Below are 22,223 nucleotides of genomic sequence, written 5' to 3'. Positions count from 1 at the left end.
ATCATCCGCTTCTTCAAGCTGCACACAGGGTTAAGCCATTTATCTTGAGGAAGGAGTAGCTAAAGAGACTAGAAGGTGTGAGAAATCCAGAAAAGATTTCAGTGGAAAATCATCATCGAGAAGAGGTGGGAGTGTAGCCTAAGGTACAGTAGACCTGATCCTCTGATGAAACAGAGGCCCAGTTCTATTCACACCCTACTAGCAGAAGTCTGAAATGATTGCCTTCAAGGTCCCCGGTCTGGGCCGACTAGACGATTGGAGAATTACAAGATCACTCAAGGCAAAATATAAGGCTGTGCCTGTGCCAACTCAAAAACAACACATTTATGGATGAATCTAATTGAAAGATCATTTGTGTTGTATTGTGGGTGTCTTAAAAACAACACAACATGACTTTAACAGTCTCATCTGATTCTGAGTCTCATGGTTTGTGTGTCATAAATTGACACAAGGCTGTCTGAGACATGACTTGCTTTTTCCTGTTGACAGAGCCCAGCGTATCTTGTCTAGAGATGACATAAATAAACTCTCTGCTTCTCAAACGTCTGCGAGAGTTAGTAAGTGCCTAACCGCAGATATGGGGAGCCATCTATAAACAATCAAGAGCTCTACCCTATCATTTAAGCCTCCCACTGTGCTTAACTTAATTTGCTTAATATCGGCTTTAATGAAGCGCAATCTTTTTCTAATTAGACTTAAAAGGACCTGAATCACACAGTGAAAGCATTATAAGTAGTGACTGGTTTCTTGTGTAACTTGTGAGCTGGAACTCAAACCACTGAGCTGTGAAAGGGTAAAGGAGTTTACTGGTAGAGATGGTATGCGGGTGATGGATGACAGGCTGGTATTTCACAGATCACAAGGTCATGTTGTGTATAGTTCCTGTCTGATGTCTATCTTATCCAACTCAGAGGGGAATGTACCAGAGTTAATGGTTGATCTGGGTCTACATTAAGTCAAGTCTGCTGTGTCAGTATTGAAAATGAAAATAACGAGAGATAAACATTTTTAGATCATGTATTGTGGCTCTGACTTCACAGTGTACTCCTAAAAGTTGATGAAACTGTATGCGTTTAAAAATATACATCCTTTCTCTTGCAGGGAACCAAACAGTGATGCCTCATCTTGTAAGGAATGGCATATAGAAATCTGTAATAAAATGCTGTCTGAGATAAGAACATCCAAATTGTATGTACAACCTGCAAAGAAGTAGCCACAGAAAGTTGTTGTGGAAAACCAGGAATTGTTTAAAAATAGAATAAAATAACAAAATAAAATAGTGAAATTAAGCTCATCAGTTAGAAATGATTGTGCATGCATTGTCTTCAAAATTCAGTCATCACTAACAACTTCAATGGAAATTCATGTTTTAATATGAAATGGAAAGAAAATTGCACTGCCAAATAATTTCAAAACTTTGATATGTTAACTGTCTAATTTCTCTAATACTATTTTACATTTTTTAATTAATGTATGATGGTTCTGGGTGCTTTTATTTCTTCTGTCCTGAAATATATACAAACTGGGGTATTTCTCTATATATGCAATACAAAACATTTTTGTTAGAATGTGGCTGGAGGGAAATCAAAAGAGTATGATAACATCTAAAAAACTGTAGTTTTTCTGTTTTATAAGTCTCCTTAAAGGACCTGCTTCCATACTAATACTAGTTCATCCGTTTCTGCACAAAACCACTCTTCAGCCTGAGAACTCATTGATGAAAAGGAAGCTTTTCTTTTCGTATATAACTGACAGGAATCTTCTCTTTAATACCATCACAGATAAGTTAAGGCCTACATTTCTCAAAGCTTTCACACACACCAAAAGACATTTTACAGGGCCAGAATTAAAATATTCTCCAGTGACTGTTGACCATATGTTATAAATGAAACATTGGGCAACATTTTCCTTCTCACAACGTGTCTTGTGACCTTTTGACCTCTTTGAGGAGTATATAGCACTTTCTCTGTCACATTCTTTTAATTAGAATGTGCTTTGAATAAATTGTTGTTCCTCTGAATAACTCCTTTGAGGACGAGGCATTTAGTGGAGGATACCATTCCAAAACTTTGAAGGCTTTCTTTTGAGGATGGTTTTAAACGATGTGACCATATGACCCACTTTCTCACTATATGACTAATGTTAAGATCCTTAAGTTATCTCATTCTATAGGCCTACGGCTTTATATTATTATCTGCAATTTGCTCCCAGCTGATTGAGTTCCTACGGTTAATGCCTCTGTAATTAATCTTTATGTCACTCAGCATTAAAGTTATGTTTTAAAATACACCTGCTATTCAAGACTACTTTAAATGATGTCACCTTCAAGTCATGTTGAAATTAGTCTTTTGGTCAGCAAGATACAACAATCAACAGTAATATTGTAAAATATTATTTCAATTCAAAATAAAAAAATTCTACTTGATATATTGTAAAATCTATTCCTGTGATGCAAAGCTGAATATTCAGCATCTATTACTCCAGTGTCACATGATTCTTCAGAAACCATTCTAATACGCTGATTTCCTGTTCAAGAAACAATTATTATTATTGTCAAAGTTGATGAACAGTTGTTCTGCTTAATATTTTTGTGGAAACCATGTCATATTTTAAGGATTACTTGATAAGAATATATGTTCAAAATAACAACATTTATTTGAAATAGACTTTTTTATTGTACATTTGTCACTTTTGAATAAAAGTATTTAAAAGGGGGAGAGGGGTGCCAATGCATTTCATAAGAACTCTGTGATCGCAGATCTGAAGAGGATTCTTCATTTGTTCATTTACACAGTTGTTGTCATGATCAGCAGTGATGAGCATCATTCACTGTATAACAGAATGCAATTTACATCCTCCATCTGCTCTCCATCACATCTCAGTATCTAACAAACAGTTTGTTCTGAGTCAGATCCACTGTGGCCATCATTTAACCACTTGAGGATTTGTTTTTCTAGAGATTCATTAGATAACTCAGGATTGCATATGTGGAGGGAACAAACAGGATCATGTTTAGTAACTTTTTGTGTTGTCTATATTTATAGACAATCTGATAGTACTACTACTTGTGTGACCTTTATCTGGTTTCTTGTCCAGATGATGGTATCTAAATATGGTGCACAGTTCCGGGGGAATTCCCAGCATGACGCTCTTGAATTCCTGCTCTGGCTTCTGGACTGCCTCCATGAGGACGTCAACTCATCTTCAGCCCTCCCCAATGGGAATAACAGAAGCAAATCAAGTGGCAAGGTAAGAGCGTGCATGTCTCAGAACCCACCCGGGGCTTGAAACAGAAATGATGAAATATTCAATCTCAGCATTTGGCTCAAAATTGGATTTTTTCCTCATGTTATGATATATTATTATACCCCAAACCACAAATCATCACCTAAAATAGCTGCAATATGAGGACTAGTATGAGTTACCAACAGCTTTTCTAAACCCTGATATGGCCAAACAGTCCAGTTCAGTTCAATTTAATTACATAGCACATTTAAAAACAACCATGGTTGACCAAAGTGCTTAACAATGTCCAAAAAAGAAAAATAGAGAGTCACACACAAATAAGACAAATACAGTAAAAACATCACAATGTCACAGCTCAGCTCAATATAAAAGCCAAGGAATACAAGTGTGTCTTAAGAAATGACTTAAAAATTCCAACAGTCTGAGCAGTTCTTGTGTGTACAGGTAAACTATTCCACAAATTAGGTGCCACCACTGAAAAAGCTCGGTCACCTTTATTTTTTAACCTAGTTCTTGGAACATTGAGGAGCACCTGATTGGATGACCTCAATGCTTTAACGGGGGCATGGACATGTAAAAGCTCTAATAAATACGCACTTAAAATCTTAAAAACAAACAATAAAATCTTGAAGTCAATCCTGAAGCGCACAGGAAGCCAGTGTAGTGATGCTAGGACAGGGGTAATGTGCTCATACTTTTTAGTCCCAGTCAAAAGCCGAGCTGCTGCATTTTGGACTAACTGTAAGCGTTGAAGAGATGACTTATAAAGATCCAGAGCGACTTATAAAGAGTTACAGTAGTCTAGTCTAGATGTTATAAAAGCATGAGTTACACTTTCAAACTCCTTACGTGGCAGGTAGGGATTGACTTTAGCCAACAGTCTTAGTTGAAATAAACAGCTATCACCTTCACCATCACAGTAACTTGGCAAGGTCAGTGAGTCTTGTCTACTGTACACACCCCTGCCTCCCGTAAACAACACATCTGTTTATGAAATATGGAGATGTATGCCAAGCCCCATAGCATGCATTGAACTACAGTGGTCTTCTTGTGCATAACCTTGGAATTGCCCAGATGAATAGCTTTTCACAGTGGCTGTGATCTTGACAAAGCGAGATTCATGGGGATTGGGGCTGAAATTGATTTGAAACCCATAGCGTTTCGTCAGGTATACATGTGTGCAAAGGTTTCCACTAATTCTGGACCTCAAATATAGCCACATCACTATGGCAGCAAGTTGCAGAATCGTCCGCAATTATTGCCACTCATGGAGAAAAGTTTGGGCAAGAAGGTTTTCATATATTAGCCATTATTACTGGACCGTATTTCCACTATAGATTAAACACAGCAGAGCATCAATAATGAAGAAGAATGTTTTCTTTAATAAAGCCGCTGCCTTATTTAGAAACTTTTTGTCAGGCAGTTTCAAACAACTGGGGGACAAAGGTATATTTTTCTCCATGCAGGTTTCTTGCTATAGAAGGCTGAACATCTCTAAAAATCTGCTTTCATGCCAACTATCAGAGCTCTTCTTGTCTGAAGAAAGCCTTTGCTATTTTTAAATTCACAAGTGTAAACAGCTGAAATTCACTTAACTTTACAAGAGCTTTGATTAGTGATGGCTTCTTCTGAGGTCAGATGAGATCTTTTGACAACAAATTTATTCAAACAGATTAAAAAAAAAGCTAATCACCACTGTAAAGTACAGAGTTGTTGTCTACCAAAACAATCATTTGGAAAAAAATAAATAAATAAATAAAAACCATAATAGCACAATACATAGCAAAAAAAAACAAAAGTGAATTATTTGAATTTATGTAGTTTGTAATTTATGTGGTGCACCATGAGCCTAAAGGAAAACATGCAATGTTAATAATTTTAAAAGCTTATTCATATTTAGATATGAATTATTTATATGAATTATTTATTGAACTTATTTATATTTAATTAAAGGGGTCATATGATGCAATTTCAGTTTTTCCTTTCTCTTTGGAGTGTTACAAGCTCTTGGTGCATGAAGAAGATCTGTAAAGTTGCAAAGTCTAAAGCCTCAAATCCAAAGAGATATTCTTTATCAAAGTTAAGACTAGCCCACAGGCCCCCGTATGTCTACATTATGATGTGGGAAGATTTGCATAACGCCGCCCAAATGTTCACGCAAAGAATGAAGGTGTACCTTATTTTTCGGACTATAAGTCACACCTGAGTATAAGTCGCATCAGTCCAAAAATACTTCATGACGAGGAAAAAACATATATAAGTCGCACTGGATTATAAGTCGCATTTATTCAGAACTAAGCACCAAGAGGAAACATTACCATCTACAGCCGCGATCTATGTCTTCAGTGTAGACTACAGGAGCACTGAGCAGCATAGAGCGCCCTCTCGTGGCTGTAGACGGTAATGTTTTCTATTGGTTCATTTCTCTCGGTTCATGTCAAATTAATTTTGATAAATAAGTCGCACCTGACTATGAGTCGCATGACCAGCCAAACTATGAAAAAAGTGCGACTTTTAGTCTGGAAAATACGGTACCTTTTATTCTCATTGTAGTATTGTTGTTGCTGCCGCCGCCATGTCGTATAGACACTGTGTTTCACTGTGAAAGCAAAACTACTTTGTTTGGCTTTCCAAAAGTGGACATGACTAGAAATCATGTTTATAACATGTTTATAACGGGTTTTATGTTTATGTCTCATCGCTCCAGCCGGTCAGGGCATCACAACATGTTAAGGGGCGTAACATTTCCGTCACATGCTTGAGGTATTTGGCCAATCACAACGCACTGGATAGCTGGCCAATCAGAGCACCTTGCTTTTCAGACCGATGAGCTTTGTAAAAATCGATGCGTTAAAAAAGGCGGGGCATAGAGGAGAAACAATAATGTACAGTATGTTGAAAATAATGTGTTTTTTTTTTTTTTACCTTAAAATGTATAAACACATTTCATTACACCAAATACACAACATATTGTTCTTTTTAGCAGCATCATATGACCCCTTTAAATCCAAAGCAAATTGCATCTTTGAGTCAGTAGGTGGCGACAAGTGACTGTATTTATGAGTGATTCATGTAAATCATTTACTCAAAAGATTTGCTCAGTTTGAGTGAGTCATTGAATCATTCACTCAAACGATTGATTCAAAAGCATTGATACATTCAGGAACCAACAAGATGACCTTCTTTATTGGTGAATCACTCACTCATTCTCTGAACTATATGAAACACCACTACTGTGTGTTGCTCACATACACAGTTTGGGCATATTCAATTTCTGTAACCTCTAATGCTGCCTCATATTAGGCTTATCTGACATTCCTCTTTCAGACGAATCCAATCAGAGTCATATAAAAAATTGTTCTGGCTCTTTCAAACTGTATAATGGCAGTGAATGGTGCCCCTGTTTTGCTGCCGAACAAAGTCCACATGGCTCTGGGGTATTAATAAAGGCCTTCTGTAGGAAAAAGATGATAACATAGGTGTAGCGGAAGGTACAACATAAGCTCCGGGGTGAAGAGTGTAGTCTCGCGAGAACCAAGTTTTGTTTACAGCACAGGGAAACCACATGAACTACATCTGTAGTTTGTGCCGCTGCAGCTTCCTCCATCTCGCAGAGTTCCTGGTCGGTGTACTCTGGTTCAAATATATATGACTAGGCAAAAATCCTCATTCTCCCCTTGCCTTATATCTAAATCCTCTGACATTTTTGCTTTCTCCTCTGTGCTTCCGTGTTCGTCACTCTCTCCACAGAGTTTAAATTTCGCCTTCCGCTGCGACTACGGTATACGCTCGAATGCCTTGTCGTAAACACGCCTGCTTGAGCGACTGGAAGCTGGAGATTACACTTCATTAACTTCATCAACTATGTTCATCAACCGAACATAAAAATCTATATTTTTCTTACACGTATGCATCATTTCGCATCAGAAGGCCTTAATTAACGCCCTGAAGCCGTGTGGAGTAATTTTATGATGGATGGATACACTTTTATCCGCTTTAAAAACAGGGGCACCATTCACTGCCATTATACAGCTTGAAATAAGCCAGGACGATTTTAAATATAACTGTCTGAAAGAGGAATGTCAGATTCGCCTTGGACGCCCTGAGGCTGAGTAAATCATGGGCTAATTTTCATTTTTTGGTGAACTATACCTTTAACACTTAGAAGTGTGGCATCCCATAGGCTTTTACTAATTTTTAGCACAAAAACATTTTTTTGCCACTGGCACCATGCTGATTGTCTCTTTTTGAACTCAACAGCACTTGAATAGTTATCAGAAGTGATTTGATGTCGTTGGTTTTGTTCAGTAATTAATCATTTGTTTAGTGACTCAAATTTAAACCTCTGCTTAGTGATGAACCAACATGTGAGAGTTTGAGTCTGGTAGCGCAGTGCTGTACTGTTTCTAACAGAGGATCTTTGTGTATGTGTGTGTTTGTGCCATGAAGCAGTTCAGCTCCTCTGGCTACGCCTTTGGCTAGAGCCCAGCTTATTATATCTGAGCAGTACTTTCATCTACTCTCTTTTGGTGCCCTTTGTGACTGAACTTGATCCATCATTAAAAGCCAGTTCTTTTTTCTTTTAAGATATGTTCCAGGCACCCACATAAAGGCCTGTGGCATTACACTGTAAGAACATGCGATAATGGCTATCTTCACACTCTCAGTTTTTGTGATCGACAACCGCATTTACTTATGGGTTTGAGTCTTAAAATGTCCCATTTACACAGCAACTTACAGTAGTGTCTCTGATACTGTTTGTATGAACGTGCAACAGGAGTCAACACGCAACACATGGCAGACACACATTTGTACAGCAGAGCGGCTCTTTTTCGCACTATTGTCCAGTGCTGTTCCATTCACACTAGGGATGTCCACGATTAATCAACGATCAATTCATTTTCGATAAGAAATTTAATTGATTAAAAGTATCGATGGTCATTTCTATGACTTACGAGATTGAGGCCACAGGCCAAATTTCATTCATTTGTTCTCTAATGTGACCCATGATTTAACTAAAATGAGGAACAAATTAATAAGTTGTAGGAATAAATTCTTAATTCATGGCCTCAAAATCTTTCATTTTCCACCCACGTTTACCACAGTAACGCAACATCCACACGGGGTGTCAGCATCAACACCTATCGTTAACTTTGAATGGAGTGATGTCAAGTGTTGGCAAAATAAATTGTAGGTCTGTCGCATCGCATACAATCCGTTGCTCGCGGCAGAAGTTTAAATCTTTTCAAATTTTCAAGTGCCAACGCAGGTGTCAGCAAATCAGATCGCCTTTGTTGGGTCAGCACCAAGCTTCAGAAACGTAATACGTAAGAAAATAAACGAAATAACGCCATTTCACGCATTTCTAGAGAGGGATATCTTCTATCAGCATTACACTCGCGTCTCGCACAAAAGAGCCGCATGTTTAGAAAGCCATGGAAAATTAAGGTGGGTTCTATATATGAAAAAATAAAAAAAAAACCATATCTTGAGACTTTATGGTGAGTTTTCCCCATCCCACTGCATCTCATGTTTAAATGAAAAATTTACTCTGTGTGATTGGCTTTCACCCCTTTGTATTAAACTATGCATGCACACATGATACTGTTTTGTTTATAGTTCTTTAAGCTACTTACTTATAATTGGTTTATAAACATTATTTAAAATAGTATGCACTTTTTTCACAGTCATATTTTCTTATGCTTTGAATAAACGTGCATTATTAATATTTTGCCCAATGCACCCTCTTGTGGCCTCAGAAGAGAAGCCAAAGGCGAATTCATATTTAATTGCAAATTTGAATTTAGTTTTTCAGCCATTTTGACAGCCCTAGTCAGTGTGAAGCAGTGTTGTTTTTGGCAGCCCTTTTAGTTTTAGTCTTAGTCTTTTGGACGAAAATGCTTTTTAGTTTTAGTCACATTTTAGTCACTTATAAACTTGATAGTTTTAGTTAAGTTTTAGTCGACGAAAACGCAAAAAGAGAAATTGCTAAAGTGCAATGAACAACGTGCCAAAAATATAAGCTATTGAGGAACACATACTTATTCTCTACAACTTGTGCTTCAACTTGTCTGCCAGTGCAACAACAAGATGCATATTATTTGTAAACACAAACATCATACAACCCTGTCTAATAAAAGTGACACAAACATTCAGGGATGCAAACACATGTATGGTCAAAAAAGAGAGTTATCGAAGCCCTCACCCCGCAGCAAATATCACAATTTTATATATGAATGTCAAGAGCTAAGAAGTGTATGTATTTATATAGCCTACACTACACACAAATAATATACAATTAAATTATGCTAATTTTAAATGTATTGTGTAGGCTAGGTATAAAATATGGGCATTTAATAATCTTTCAGTGCGCAAACCCATGATAATATGAAACGCTTCAAAACAGAGCGCACAAAGCGCTTATGCACATCGCGGGTGCAGAATGATGTGCTCAAAGCAACATGGAGTCACAGTGTGCTGCGCTGCTCAAGTGCGCATTTAAAAGTATGTGCATCCCCGCACCAGGTGAAGCCCCGCCTCGATCTGCAGGCTGCAGCCGGGTGCTTCTCCAAAACAGGCAGAAATGACATGCATTGTGAACGTCAGACTTATAATCATTTTCGTTCCGTCTCGTCAACGAAAACTCAAAAAAGTCTCGTCATGTTTTAGTCACATTAGAGCCATTTTTAGCTAGTCATCGTCGCGTTATCATCATAAAAAAAAGGTGCGTCAACTAAATCATTTTGTTATCGTCATCGTTGACGAAAACAACATTGGTGTGAAGACACAGCAAGAGTCCAGTAGACATTTTCAGACTGACTTTTAAAGACATACATTATGTCAGCATGTCTGTAAATAAAAGGCTAGATCTACATGTATCTATTTTACTGTCTCTCTTTCCATTTCTCTCAAACACACTCATTGACCTCTGAGCCACTTATTTTTGGCATTCCCTTCACTGGGTATCACTCTGGAAACAGAACTGGTGTGAAGCCATCTCTCAACAGAATGAAAGGAAGCTTTTGTGAACAAGTCGATGAAAGAGGTGCTTGTTCTGGACATATGGACTGGAGGACAGCGATATAGAGAGGTGCAAAACCCACATTAGTTAATTTACCGTGATGTAATCATGATTGGGTCCTAAATTCTTTCAGTTTTACACATTCTTTTTACCTTGTCAGACTGTTTCATACTAACTCAGTTGATAGTGCCATCCATTGATAAACGATGGCTGTAAAAAAATAAAATAATTACACCCATCCACTTTCTAAACAGCTCTTCCTATGTAGGGTCTTGGGAATAACATAACAAAACAAAATGTAAAATAAAATAATATAACATATAATTGAATTCAAAAGTTGTGTTCTCTTGCATAACTACAAACTTGTAAATGTCTGAAGAAGTTTGTTTCTAATCAAGAAGGCGAGACTATTGTCTCTGCAGGAGTTTTTGAGGCCATGACACTGAGAGTTTTGCAATGTAACACTAGTTCGTACCACCTGTAGATGTTTTCTGTGAACTCATACAGTATTTGTAGTATCCGCATCAGTAATGGAGATGAGTCAGAGTAGAGAAAGCTGCTGGAGGACTTCTGGTATGGTGAAAACCACCTGCTGCTGTACATCTGTGAGACAAAGGGCTCGGTGTTGGATGTTCGGCATATCAGGGAATTTCTGAAACTATCCACGGTGATAGTATGGAAATAGTGCAATCCAACCTACCTGAGCAGAGAAGCAGCAGTGCGAGCACTACTGTCTGCACTTAAAATAAAGGTTCTTTATTGGGATCAATGGTTCCATGAAGAACCTCTAACATCCGTGGAATCTTCCCATTGCAAAAATAGTTTTAGTTAGTTTCTTTAAAGAACTGTTTACTGAAAGGATCTTTGGGGAACCAAAAATGGTTCTTCTATGACGTTGCTTTTTTAAGAGTGTGAGGTGAGCCTTTAAACTTGGCAGCACACTGCTAGAGATGTTCTGCTAGTGGCTCAAGTGTTTTTCCATCAGTTTGGAGAGCAACACCAGATTACATTAGCATTATCCGAATAATATTATATTATGTAAACCGTATATGTATAAATGTATATGTCAGATCATATATACAGTACAGACCAAAAGATTCACACTGAAGGCATCAAAACTATGAATTAACACATGTGGAATTATATATGGAATTATATACATAACAAAAAAGTATGAAACAACTGAAAATATGTCATATTGTAGGTTCTTCAAAGTAGCCACCTTTTGCTTTGATTAATGCTTTGCACACTCTTGGCATTCTCTTGAGTAGCTTCAGGAGGTAGTCACCTGAAATGGTCTTCCAACAGTCTTGAAGGAGTTCCCCGAGAGCACTTGTTGGCCCTTTTGCCTTCTGTCTGCGGTCCAGCTCACCCCTAAACCATCTGGATTGGGTTCAGGTCCGGTGACTGTGGAGGCCAGGTCATCTGGAGCAGCACCCCATCACTCTCCTTCTTGGTCAAATAGCCCTTGATGCCTTCAGTGTGACTCCCATCTTTATTCCAACTTCCAAGTGGCCTAGTCTACGTTAGTTATGAATAAATTATGTTATATTTATAAATGACTCATTCTTGACAAAAGATAAAAGAGATGTGTGTGTGCGCACATTTGAATGTCGGGCTGCAAACGGGCTCAGGCTTTTAAAAAGCTGTCAATCAAAATTAACTTTTAATGCCCGATTACAGCTCTAATGCCAATAAATAAGAAATATTGCTGACTTGTGCGTTTCCAGCGCTCTCTTTACGTTCGTCCCTTATTTGCCGTTAAAAAAGGAAACGTCTTTTTTTTTAGTCATGGAAAATCGATTTTACAATCGATTCAATGAACACTAATGTCTAAAAAATCGAAAATGCTTTATTCACAAAAGTGACAGCCCTAATTCTTTGTTATTTATATAGAGTTTAAATTTTTACTGATTTATGTCTGTATGTCTATCTATTTCAGAACCACCCACATATACTTTGAACCTTTATTTCAATAAAACACCTAAACGGAACATCTCGTCTGCATTCTAATCGATGCCCCCTGGTGGTCACAACCTTCCAAAGACCAGTCAAATTATACAGTCCTTAACAATCACCAAAACATCTACACTTCGAGAGTTTAAACCTCTACTATTTTTCCTGTAGCGTTTGAGCATGCATGAGTGCTGTGTTAGGGGTAAAACAAGTTTTTATCAATTGCCTCAATGAGTCTAAGGTTTTATTTAGGTTTGTGTTCTGTTAGTTGTGATATAGAATTTGAAAGTGATTATATTATTTTGCTGAATTGTCTCATGTACAACACTGTGGTCAACATCTGTTGTATTAATGTGCTTTATAAATAAAGTTAACATTGAACATAGAGTTCTGCTTTCAGTTTAAATGCAAATCTTATACAATATTACGGTTAGTCAATCAAAAACAGTGATTTACAGCCATGTCAGTGTGCAAATGAGCGGTCCGAACTTATTAACCCAGCCAACCTGATCTCATGGCAATTCGTACATATTTAACAAAGTGGCTAATTCGTACAAATTCATACTACGTCACTTCAAAAATTGTACGTATTTCACGAGGTGGCAAATTCATAGGAATTTGTACGAAAGACCACACCTAATACCGCCCATAAATGTAACCATCGCAGAAATCATACGAATTAGCCACCTCTAAAATATGTAAGAATAATTACGAATACGCCAAGAGATAGCAGTGACTTTTTTTTTTTTTTTGCTTTTTTTTTTTTATAAAAATAATAATAAGAAATGCTCTCAGAATTGTGAACAGGGATATTGATATTGTGATATATTAATATCAGGCCCTTCCTTTAAAGGGGGGTGAAATGCTATTTCATGCATACTGAGTTTTTTACACTGTTAAAGAGTTGGATTCCCATGCTAAACATGGACAAAGTTTCAAAAATTAAGTTGTACGTTTGAAGGAGTATTTTTGTTCCCAAAATACTCCTTCCTGTTTGTCACAAGTTTCGGAAAGTTTTTTTCGAGTATGGCTCTGTGTGACGTTAGATGGAGCGGAATTTCCTTATATGGGTCCTAGGGCACGTCTGCCGGAAGAGCGCGCACTCCCGTATAGCAGAGCACTGACAGCACAACAGACTTCACTGATCAGAGCGAGAGCGTCGCGAAATGTCACAAAAGAAGTGTGTTTTTGGTTGCCAGGGCAAGACAACCCTGCACAGATTACCAAAAAAAAAACAGCATTAAGGGACCAGTGGATGGAGTTTATTTTTACAGAGCATCAACGGAGTTGTGCAAGTGTTTTTGTTTGTTCCCTGCATTTCGAAGATGCTTGTTTTACAAACAAGGCCCAGTTTGACGACGGATTTGTGTATCGTTTATTTCTTAAGGATGATGCAATCCCAAGGAAAAAGGGTCACGATCGTGTGTTGGAACCGCAGGCGGTGAGTAAAACTTCTTCAAATATCTCTGCCTCCTTGTTAGTGCGTCCCCTCCCATGCCGAGACCCGGGTTCGAGCCCCGCTCGGAGCGAGTCGTTGCTGCTGCTACTCTCGTTCAGTTTCAGCCTCGGGATCTGATTCTGGATCATAAATAAACGGCTGAATCTGACTGTAAGCAGGGCCTGAATTTCGTTTTTTAAACTGGGGGGGAATTCCCCCCTTACATGGGTCACATGGGGGGGATCTAAAGATTATGGGGGGGGGAGAATAACTTTTGATGCATCGGTCTAATTTAATCATGTTCATTTATTAATATCTACAAATTTGTATGCATGAATTGTGCATTTCCAGTTCTCAAATCAGTTAACAATAATAAAAAAAAAAAAAAAAAACTTTATACAAAATACATCATGCTCTTCAAATTGACATTAAGACCTCTGTTTAAACTAGGCCTATGCTATATATTCATGTCTATTTCAGTTCATGTGTTTCAGTTCAGTTAAATTCTTTGCTTTTTTTTTACTTTTGATATTGATATCGTAAATTGATATTAAGAACTCAGTTTAAACTATAAGTATTTATGTCTTTCATACATTTCAGTTCTATTTCAGTCATTTTTTTCCATTTCTTTTTTTCATGTGACTTATTCTAAGTTTCTCATCTGTCTCCTCATCTTCATTTCTTTCCATTTGATGATGGCTCTGTTGAAGTCAAACTGCTCAAGGGAAGGTCCAAGCTCTGAAATGATCATTAGATTTGTGAGACTTGTATTATTCAGTGAATTTCTGAATTTAGTTTTGATCCTGTTTTGTGTGCTGAATCCACGTTCACACGACACACTCGCTACTGGTATGACCATGGCTGTCTGAATGAGTTTCTCCATTTCAGTGAAAACTTTTTTCTTTGGATCGTGATCTGCATCATCCGAACATGTCTTTCGCTTCAGCCAACGGTCCATATTTAAACTACTACGCTAACCAAACAATTCATTGTCTGTGGCCGTGTTTGTGCGCGCGGGAAATATTCTGCGCATAATGAATAGAAACAAGGGGAAACGCGCAGTCACATGCTCAAACAAGTGGAAAGCTCGGGCGCGCGCGCCGCAGTCTCATTTCCACAAGCGCTTGAACTCTCGTGGCGTCTGTCGTCGTTGCCATGCAACCAACTGCGCTCTCCATGATGACAAGAAGCATCAGCAAAATATTAATTGATTTCTAGCCCTTGCGTTAACTTTATTACTAGATATATTTATAGATATATTTATGGAGATGAAAAATAATAAAGGCGCCCTGTACAGCTATGATCAGCTGTTCGGCCGAGCATTCAATGTTGTGACTCTGTAAGCTGATCAGTTGGTTCGTTGCTGCCGCGCTCTATCACTCGCACACCATAAAGAGCTAAATGTTTTTTAATGTTTCAGTTTCTTTATTACAACGACAATTTGGAAGCCGATAATTTCTTCACAAACAGCTCATTTTGACTCAAAATGTTAGAACGCTGCACCTACACTTGATAGTGTGAATAAGATCAGCGCAACGCAGACCGCTGCATTGACAGCGTGAAACATGATCTGTCTACAGCAGCCAGGGCTCCGCCGTTTACTGTCTATGAGCTCAGCGCTGAGACAGAAAATGCCGGTCCAGCGCTGATTGAGGAATTAAATTCGAAAATAAAAGACAATGACATATTTTTTCTCGCATCTGTGAATTTATTTTTTAATCATTTGCTCTGAGATGAAGCAAATATATTTGTGCGGGAATTTCTCGCACTATAAAAGCTAACCTTGCGGGAATGGTTTAAATTATGCGCAATCCCCGCATTCCCGCACCGAAATTCAAGCCCTGCTGTAAGCCATGGTTTGTTTTGGATGATGGGTTTTCCCTCACGGTAATGTCACAGTTTCCACATGCTCTCAACACAAAAGCCTACTGGCGCTCGTGATTCTTTAGCTCCGCCCACACATCACGCCTCCAGCCGGTCGTGTTTTTCCGGGAAAAATCTGTACAGACTATCTTTCTCTTATGAATATAATAAAACTAAAGACTTTTTGGAGTTATGAAGGATGCAGTACTACTCTATAGGTACTCAAGATTAACAGGATATTGAGTGAAAACGAGCATTTCACCCCCCCTTTCATTAGAGCCCATTTCCCTTTCATTCTGTCACAGGTGCCTCACAGAGGTAAATACGCTTCATGAAGTGCCCCTCATTATTATTCTTTTCGCATACTCTCAGTTCTCCCTGTCGATGTCTGAAAGGCAATAAATGCTTCTCTGCATCCAGTTCTGAAAGCTTGCCAAGAGCTCTTCTCCATGGAGGACTAGATTTTCTTTCCCCTTCACTCTTTATCTCCGTCTCTCTCCGTCTCTTTGTGTATTTGCCTACTGGCATCTCCATAGAAACCAGCACAAGGTAGGAAGCCAGAGTCTCACAGCATTGCTGGATGAATTGTTGCCCACCTCTAGAGAAAGACATAGAGCAAGAGAGAACTTTGAAAAAGACACTTTTTTGTGCATGTCCTTATTGGACTCTTTTTATTCTTAGCTTCACTTCCTCTTCCTAAACAGATGGGGAGATTGTCTGTTTGGAAAATGTTATTGATCAGTCACACTAATGAGATGAAATATTAATTTGAAGCATTTCATCTCAACACAAACCAAACAAACATACAGGCACAGGATCGCTCTAGGATACGGGGCTCATTTCTCAACAGAAATTGACTGAAATTATCTTACATTTGATTGAAAGATTCATTCAATTGTTACAAATCTTTGCTACAAATCAACAAAATAAAAGTTTGGTTTTACTTGGATTATGAACAATTTATCATTAGAAATATGTATTAAAAATCAACTATGTGCAGAATTTTTGACAGCAAACAAATAAATAAGTGCAATGTTGTAAAGGAATTGAAATGATAAATGAAATTGCTAAAGTCTTATGATTAACTAATTAGATATGTTTTTTTTTTTTTTATAAGAAAACACAGAATTTGAATTAAAAAGTCTGGTTACACAAGATGAGTTTAGAATAATACTGGGATTTATTAAAATTCTGGCTAATACCAAGAGGCCAGTTTTTCTTTTCTTAAAATTTTGTTATAAAAGTTACGGGTGTCAACCAGGGTCAGAAATTACATTTTGTTTTAAGCAGAAGTATATGCCCGCTGGAAGTGATTTTCTAATGTTTTTTTGTTTGTTTGTTTGTTTGTTTTGTTTTACATTTGTAAGGCCGATTTGATTAATTTCCTTATTAGAAATGTCACAGATCTGAATTTAATGAAATAATAAAATCAAGTGAGAATACTGTAGTCTGTTTCTAATGAAATTTGACCAACATCAACAAAAAACATATTTATGATCAATTCTATGAGATATCCAAGACTTACGTTGTCCTGAAATGTAGCTGTAAGACGATTCCAGCATACTGTACGTACAGTACATAAGAGTGCACAACATTATACAAAACACCTTTCAATAGTCAATATAAAGACCTTTCTCTCTTTGAACGTTGAAGTCTTGAACTGTGTGGAGTGATACTGCATCATGCTTCAGGCAAGAAGACTATGGTTTAAATGGTGTTTAGATCTTGTAATTACACTGGACTGATGCACATGAAAACACTGCTGAATTAGTATAACACTGACTCTGTTGAGTCAGCACATCTTCTCTAACACTAGTCTTTCCATTGCTCTCTTGCTTACATTCTGACTGAGCAATGCTAACAGCAAGGCAAATATCCAGAGCTTAAAAATAGAGGCTAAAGCACTATTCGGACGGGACTAGTTTTCTAAACTACGTTTGAGTTTCGATTCTTACCACCTGACGTCTGAGATTTTCATTTACCAATTCGGACGGGACTAGTATCTCCGTGTTTATTACAGAGTTGGGAGGGTCTGATTTGTGCATCTGGGCGTCACAGAGATCACGCGCTCTGTATGCGTGCATTTAATTCATTCAGAATGATTGCCTTAGTATTATTACACATTAAATACTAAATGGCTAGTATAGCAAAACCATGTTAATGTGTGGTTCCTTCAGTTTAACTTGTTTTTCTTTTTTCTTTTTCTATTTTTTTTTTTATTAAATATAATTAAAACATTATGCAACTGAGTACATAAATGAACGTGAGTAATCTTACCTGATGCTGATATTACAATAGCCGGTATTAACAGTTTACGGGATCTTGCTCTTGATTTTATTATTTTTAGTATTTTTTTATTATTATTTCTTTGCCGCTAAGCAAATATATCAAACATCCGTGTGGTAAGAGCGTTTACGGTAATTCACGTTGGCCAAAACTCACAAAGAAACGCGTTGTGAAATAAAATATCACCGGCAATCACAGACATTCGCATTCAGACGGGATTAGTTTTCTCAGAGGATCACTGAGTTTGCAGAAAAACTGTAGGTAATTTGCTCTGGAATTATCACAGAGGTTGTGTGAGAAAAACACAGACGTGGCAGATTCGGACGGGATTAAAATCACCAAGTACATCTGTGAAACGCAGATTTCTCTAACGACCCCCTGTAAAACTAGTCCCGTCCGAATAGGGCTTATGCCTCACTTCAATGACCCCACCCCACTCATCATAATGATAATTATATACAACTTGTTTTCATTAACAGCACATTCATTCAGATCTTTATAGATAAGTGCTAGTTAGCAGTAGCACACTGTCATGTACTAATATAGTTACCAAAAAGACTCACAGTACTTGCATGTAAATAGTCATGTTTCGCTGTCCATCCTCAACCTAACCACAGGCTCTACTCTTCACCACAGCGGTAACACTACAAAACCAACATAACAAAAACCTATGTTAATCCTAACATAACACAACATTTAAGTACTAACTTAAGTACTATCTTGTGTAAAAACCTTAATACCTTACTACAACATCATTTTGAGTTTACAGAACTTATTTCAGTTAAGTCCAGTGAACTTTCATTATTATTTGAGTGAAATTAAAGCTGCAGTAGGTAACTTTTGTAAATATATATTTTTTTTTTACATATTTGCTAAACCTGTCATTATGTCCTGACAGTAGAATATGAGACAGATAATCTGTGAAAAAATCAAGCTCCTCTGGCTCCTCCCAGTGCTCCTATTGCCGTTTGCAGAAAGTCATCCGCTCCCGGTAAAAAACAACCAATCAGAGCTGCGGTCCGTAACTTTGTTTGTGTTCAAAATGTAGAAAAATGTATATAATAAGCGAGTACACCATGAATCCATTTTCCAAACTGTGTTTTTAGCTTGTCCTGAATCACTAGGGTGCACCTATAATAAGTGTTTATATTCGGACTATTATAGATTGCTTCGGGGGTACCGCGGCGGAGTAACCCAGTACCTTTGTGATTCTTCATAGACATAAACAGAGAGAAGTAGTTCTGGCTATGATGTTCTTCCGCAAGATGCAAGCAGTTCTGTTTATTAACCGCTAGAGTGTCAAAAGTTCCCTACCGCAGCTTTAACTAATTTCATTTAATTAATTACACTGTTCGGTTTCACAGTGCAGATACATAATTTAATGACTGTCTCTGACAGACTAAATGGACATAATTATTTCTAATTAAATACCTGCCCTGTTTTACCACAATATATTTTCATGGTTAATGCTTAATTGTCTAATAAGGAAGGAATGCAAACAGAACTATGCACCTAGATGAACTCATTCATTATTCTACTTCCTCATGGAATTACAAGTGCATCTTATTATAAGTGTGAAAAATGATTTTTAAAAATTATATTGCATTCCACAGTGTTACCAAATAAGTGTTTTTTATAGATAACTTTCATAAAAACAAAAGTATGTTATCAAAAGTTGCAATAGGTGGAATGAGCATATACAATTAAATATTTAATATTAACCAATAATGGTATATTACAATAATAATAAATAAAAAATAATAATAAGTAAATAAGAAAGAAGCTATCATGCATTAGTTAAAACAATTTTCTAAAACTATTTTTATCTGCACAGTTCTGGCTGGTAGCAACAAGAAAATAAATGTTTTCAAATCTTTACTATTTTTTATTTTATTTTATTTTTTTATTAAAAATCAGTATCAATATTAAATTAAAAATTAATATTACATTTGCTATCATGCAACAGTATAACCAATACGTTGCTTTTAGAATTTAAAACCAAACCTAACTTTTTGTAGTTATAGTTGTCAAATGCTTAGCTTGTAATGTGTATTTGTGCTATCTTCATTCTCCAAGCAGTTTTTGGCAACACTGCAGTAATTTACTCCATGTTACTAGTTACTCCTTGTAGAGTTGATAGACTACTATTTTACAAGCTTTCTATTGCGACTTTAGAGTCTGTGAGTGAGATCTCCTGTAGGTCTTTTAAAAGGGGGGTATTTATAGTTTAGAGCCCAGTAGGTAGTCTTTCTCTAAGAACTAGGATTTCCATTATTTATTAATGCTTCCGGTGTGCGAGCATGTGCGTGTTTCAGTGTTTAAGTGTTGTAAAAGGCTCTTTTTGCTTATCTGGGCCATGCTGTGTTGCGGCCACTACAACAGATGCACTGAAACTATCGCTTCACAAGGTACGCATCCATCTGTCTGATCAGGGTAGTGAATTATTCATCGTAATGCCAATGCTGTGACAGCATGTATTGCCTGACTAGACTTTTCAGATAGTTTTTAAACATATATTCCCAGCAAAGTGCAGTTTCTTCTACATATATTTGACGGTTATGCCTGCTGACACTTAAGACAGCAGAAGGATGAAAGGCTGGACATAAATACCACTGAAAATGTCTCACACAGGCTGATGTAGGAAGCTCAGCCAGAATTACACTGACAGAGGATAGAAAGTACAAACTGTGAGAACAAATGATCAGATTAAATCAAATAGGTGTCCGCTTCACCTATTTGCTCATTTAAAATATAATTTCTCCTATTAATTTTCAATGTTGCAGTGCTTTAATCAAAATGAGATCTGTACTGTATATGCTATTGATTGCAGAACTGCCCTTACTTCAGTTTGCAACTCAACTTTATAGAAAAATTTCAACCAAATATTAACATGTATGCCAATTTTCATGGGGCTGTCAAACCTCTAAAACACCATAACAGCACCATGAATGTACTCCATATCACTTATTCCAATTCTGCTGAAGAGAATCTAAAATGAAAAGTGAAGAATTTGCTGTGAAACTTTGTAAACAAAAAAGAGGCTATTGGCTATTGTCAATAACGTAGTAGGGCTTTATGATTTTTGCAATACGAACAACTCTGAATCACAGTTAAAAAATAAGATAAAAGATTAATTCAATTGTTAATCTTTCATGACTTTATTTGATTAACACCATTTTTTAATAATACATTTGTATTAAATCAGAAAACCAGAAAAAAAAAATCATAAGGCCCTATTATTGGCTGTTTTTCAAATGTAACTGATTTTAAATAAAATATCCAAGTCTCTCATTTAATTGACTTTTAATACAATTGTGTTATTTACAATCCCCCATTATTACTCCCAGGAGTCACTGGTGGTTTGCATACCTGAAACCACCAGTGGGTAAAATTTACCCATGCACCCGACTAAAACAACAACAGGATGAAAACATAGTTGATATCTGAAAATAATAATTTCATGACTAGACATTGCTTTGTGAATACAGTGGCATAATACAGTAACATAATATGTTCTTTAGCCATGTCAAAACAGTAGACACACGCATGGGTAAGTTTTACCTGCTGGTGGTTTTAGGTATACAACGACTCCTCACGTATCTAGTGTTAAGGTGTCAGGAGAAGTGACCCTGTTCAGGCCACAGTTAAATATGAAGCTGTCAGTAAACACACACACTTAAAGGCTCCAGATGCAGGATATTAAAGTGCTGCCCAACCAGCCATTTTCAAACAACACCTTTGGCACTGGGTACATTTGACCACGTTTCAAGCGGCTTGGGTTCTCCTCCTTTGATTGGACCAGTTCATTCATCCACAACAACCTCCATTTAAAACAAGGATCACATTGTGGGGTCAACAAGCACTTTGATGTCTGTCTCATTCTGCCTGAAGCATAAACAAAATCTACAGTACTGACAAGATTAAGATCAGCCAGGCTTTTAATTTATAGGTAATGTCCTTTTAATTTAATCACAGTGTGTTTGTCTGCACTGATTATTCTCAGGTATGTTTAATAAACTCACAGAGCAAACTCAGTGGTAGGTTTGTTCAAATGCACACTGATTTACACACTAAGTCAGAGTCCATAAATTTAAAAGTTAAGAAAAAAAAAAAAACACTTTTTAAAGATGTTATATTTATATTTGGTCATGTAGCAAACTTTTAATTTGTTAAATGCAAACAGATTTACTGAAAATGTTATCACCTTCAGGCTATCCAAGATGGTTTCTTCATCAGAACAGATTTGAAGAAATGTAGCGTTACATCACTCGCTCACCAATGAATCCTGTGCAGTGAATGGGGGCCGTCAGAACGAGAGTCCAAACAGCTGAAAAAAACCATCACATTAATCCACACAACTCTTGTGAAGTGAACAGCTGCATGTTTGTAATAAATTCATCATGAAGAAGTATT

The 22,223-nt window shown here is 37.1% G+C and overlaps 1 protein-coding gene across 2 annotated transcripts in view; it reads left to right on the top strand.

Annotated features, from left to right (window-relative positions):
- LOC113047831 (ubiquitin carboxyl-terminal hydrolase 43-like) overlaps positions 1 to 22,223 on the top strand; it is a 72,968-nt gene that overhangs the window by 1,976 nt on the left and 48,769 nt on the right. Inside the window, exons 2-3 of one of the 2 annotated variants that reach the window (XM_026209160.1) lie at positions 3,097 to 3,249; positions 13,611 to 13,664. In XM_026209160.1, coding sequence (XP_026064945.1) covers positions 3,097 to 3,249; positions 13,611 to 13,664 — 207 coding nt within the window. The remainder of the gene's footprint in view (positions 1 to 3,096; positions 3,250 to 13,610; positions 13,665 to 22,223) is intronic. The other variant, XM_026209167.1, reaches the window with a different exon arrangement.

This window comes from Carassius auratus, chromosome 3 (genome assembly GCF_003368295.1).
Source record: "Carassius auratus strain Wakin chromosome 3, ASM336829v1, whole genome shotgun sequence".
NCBI lineage: Eukaryota > Metazoa > Chordata > Actinopteri > Cypriniformes > Cyprinidae > Carassius > Carassius auratus.
Note: the sequence above shows the minus strand (reverse complement) of the source record. Positions and strands in the feature narration are given on the sequence as shown.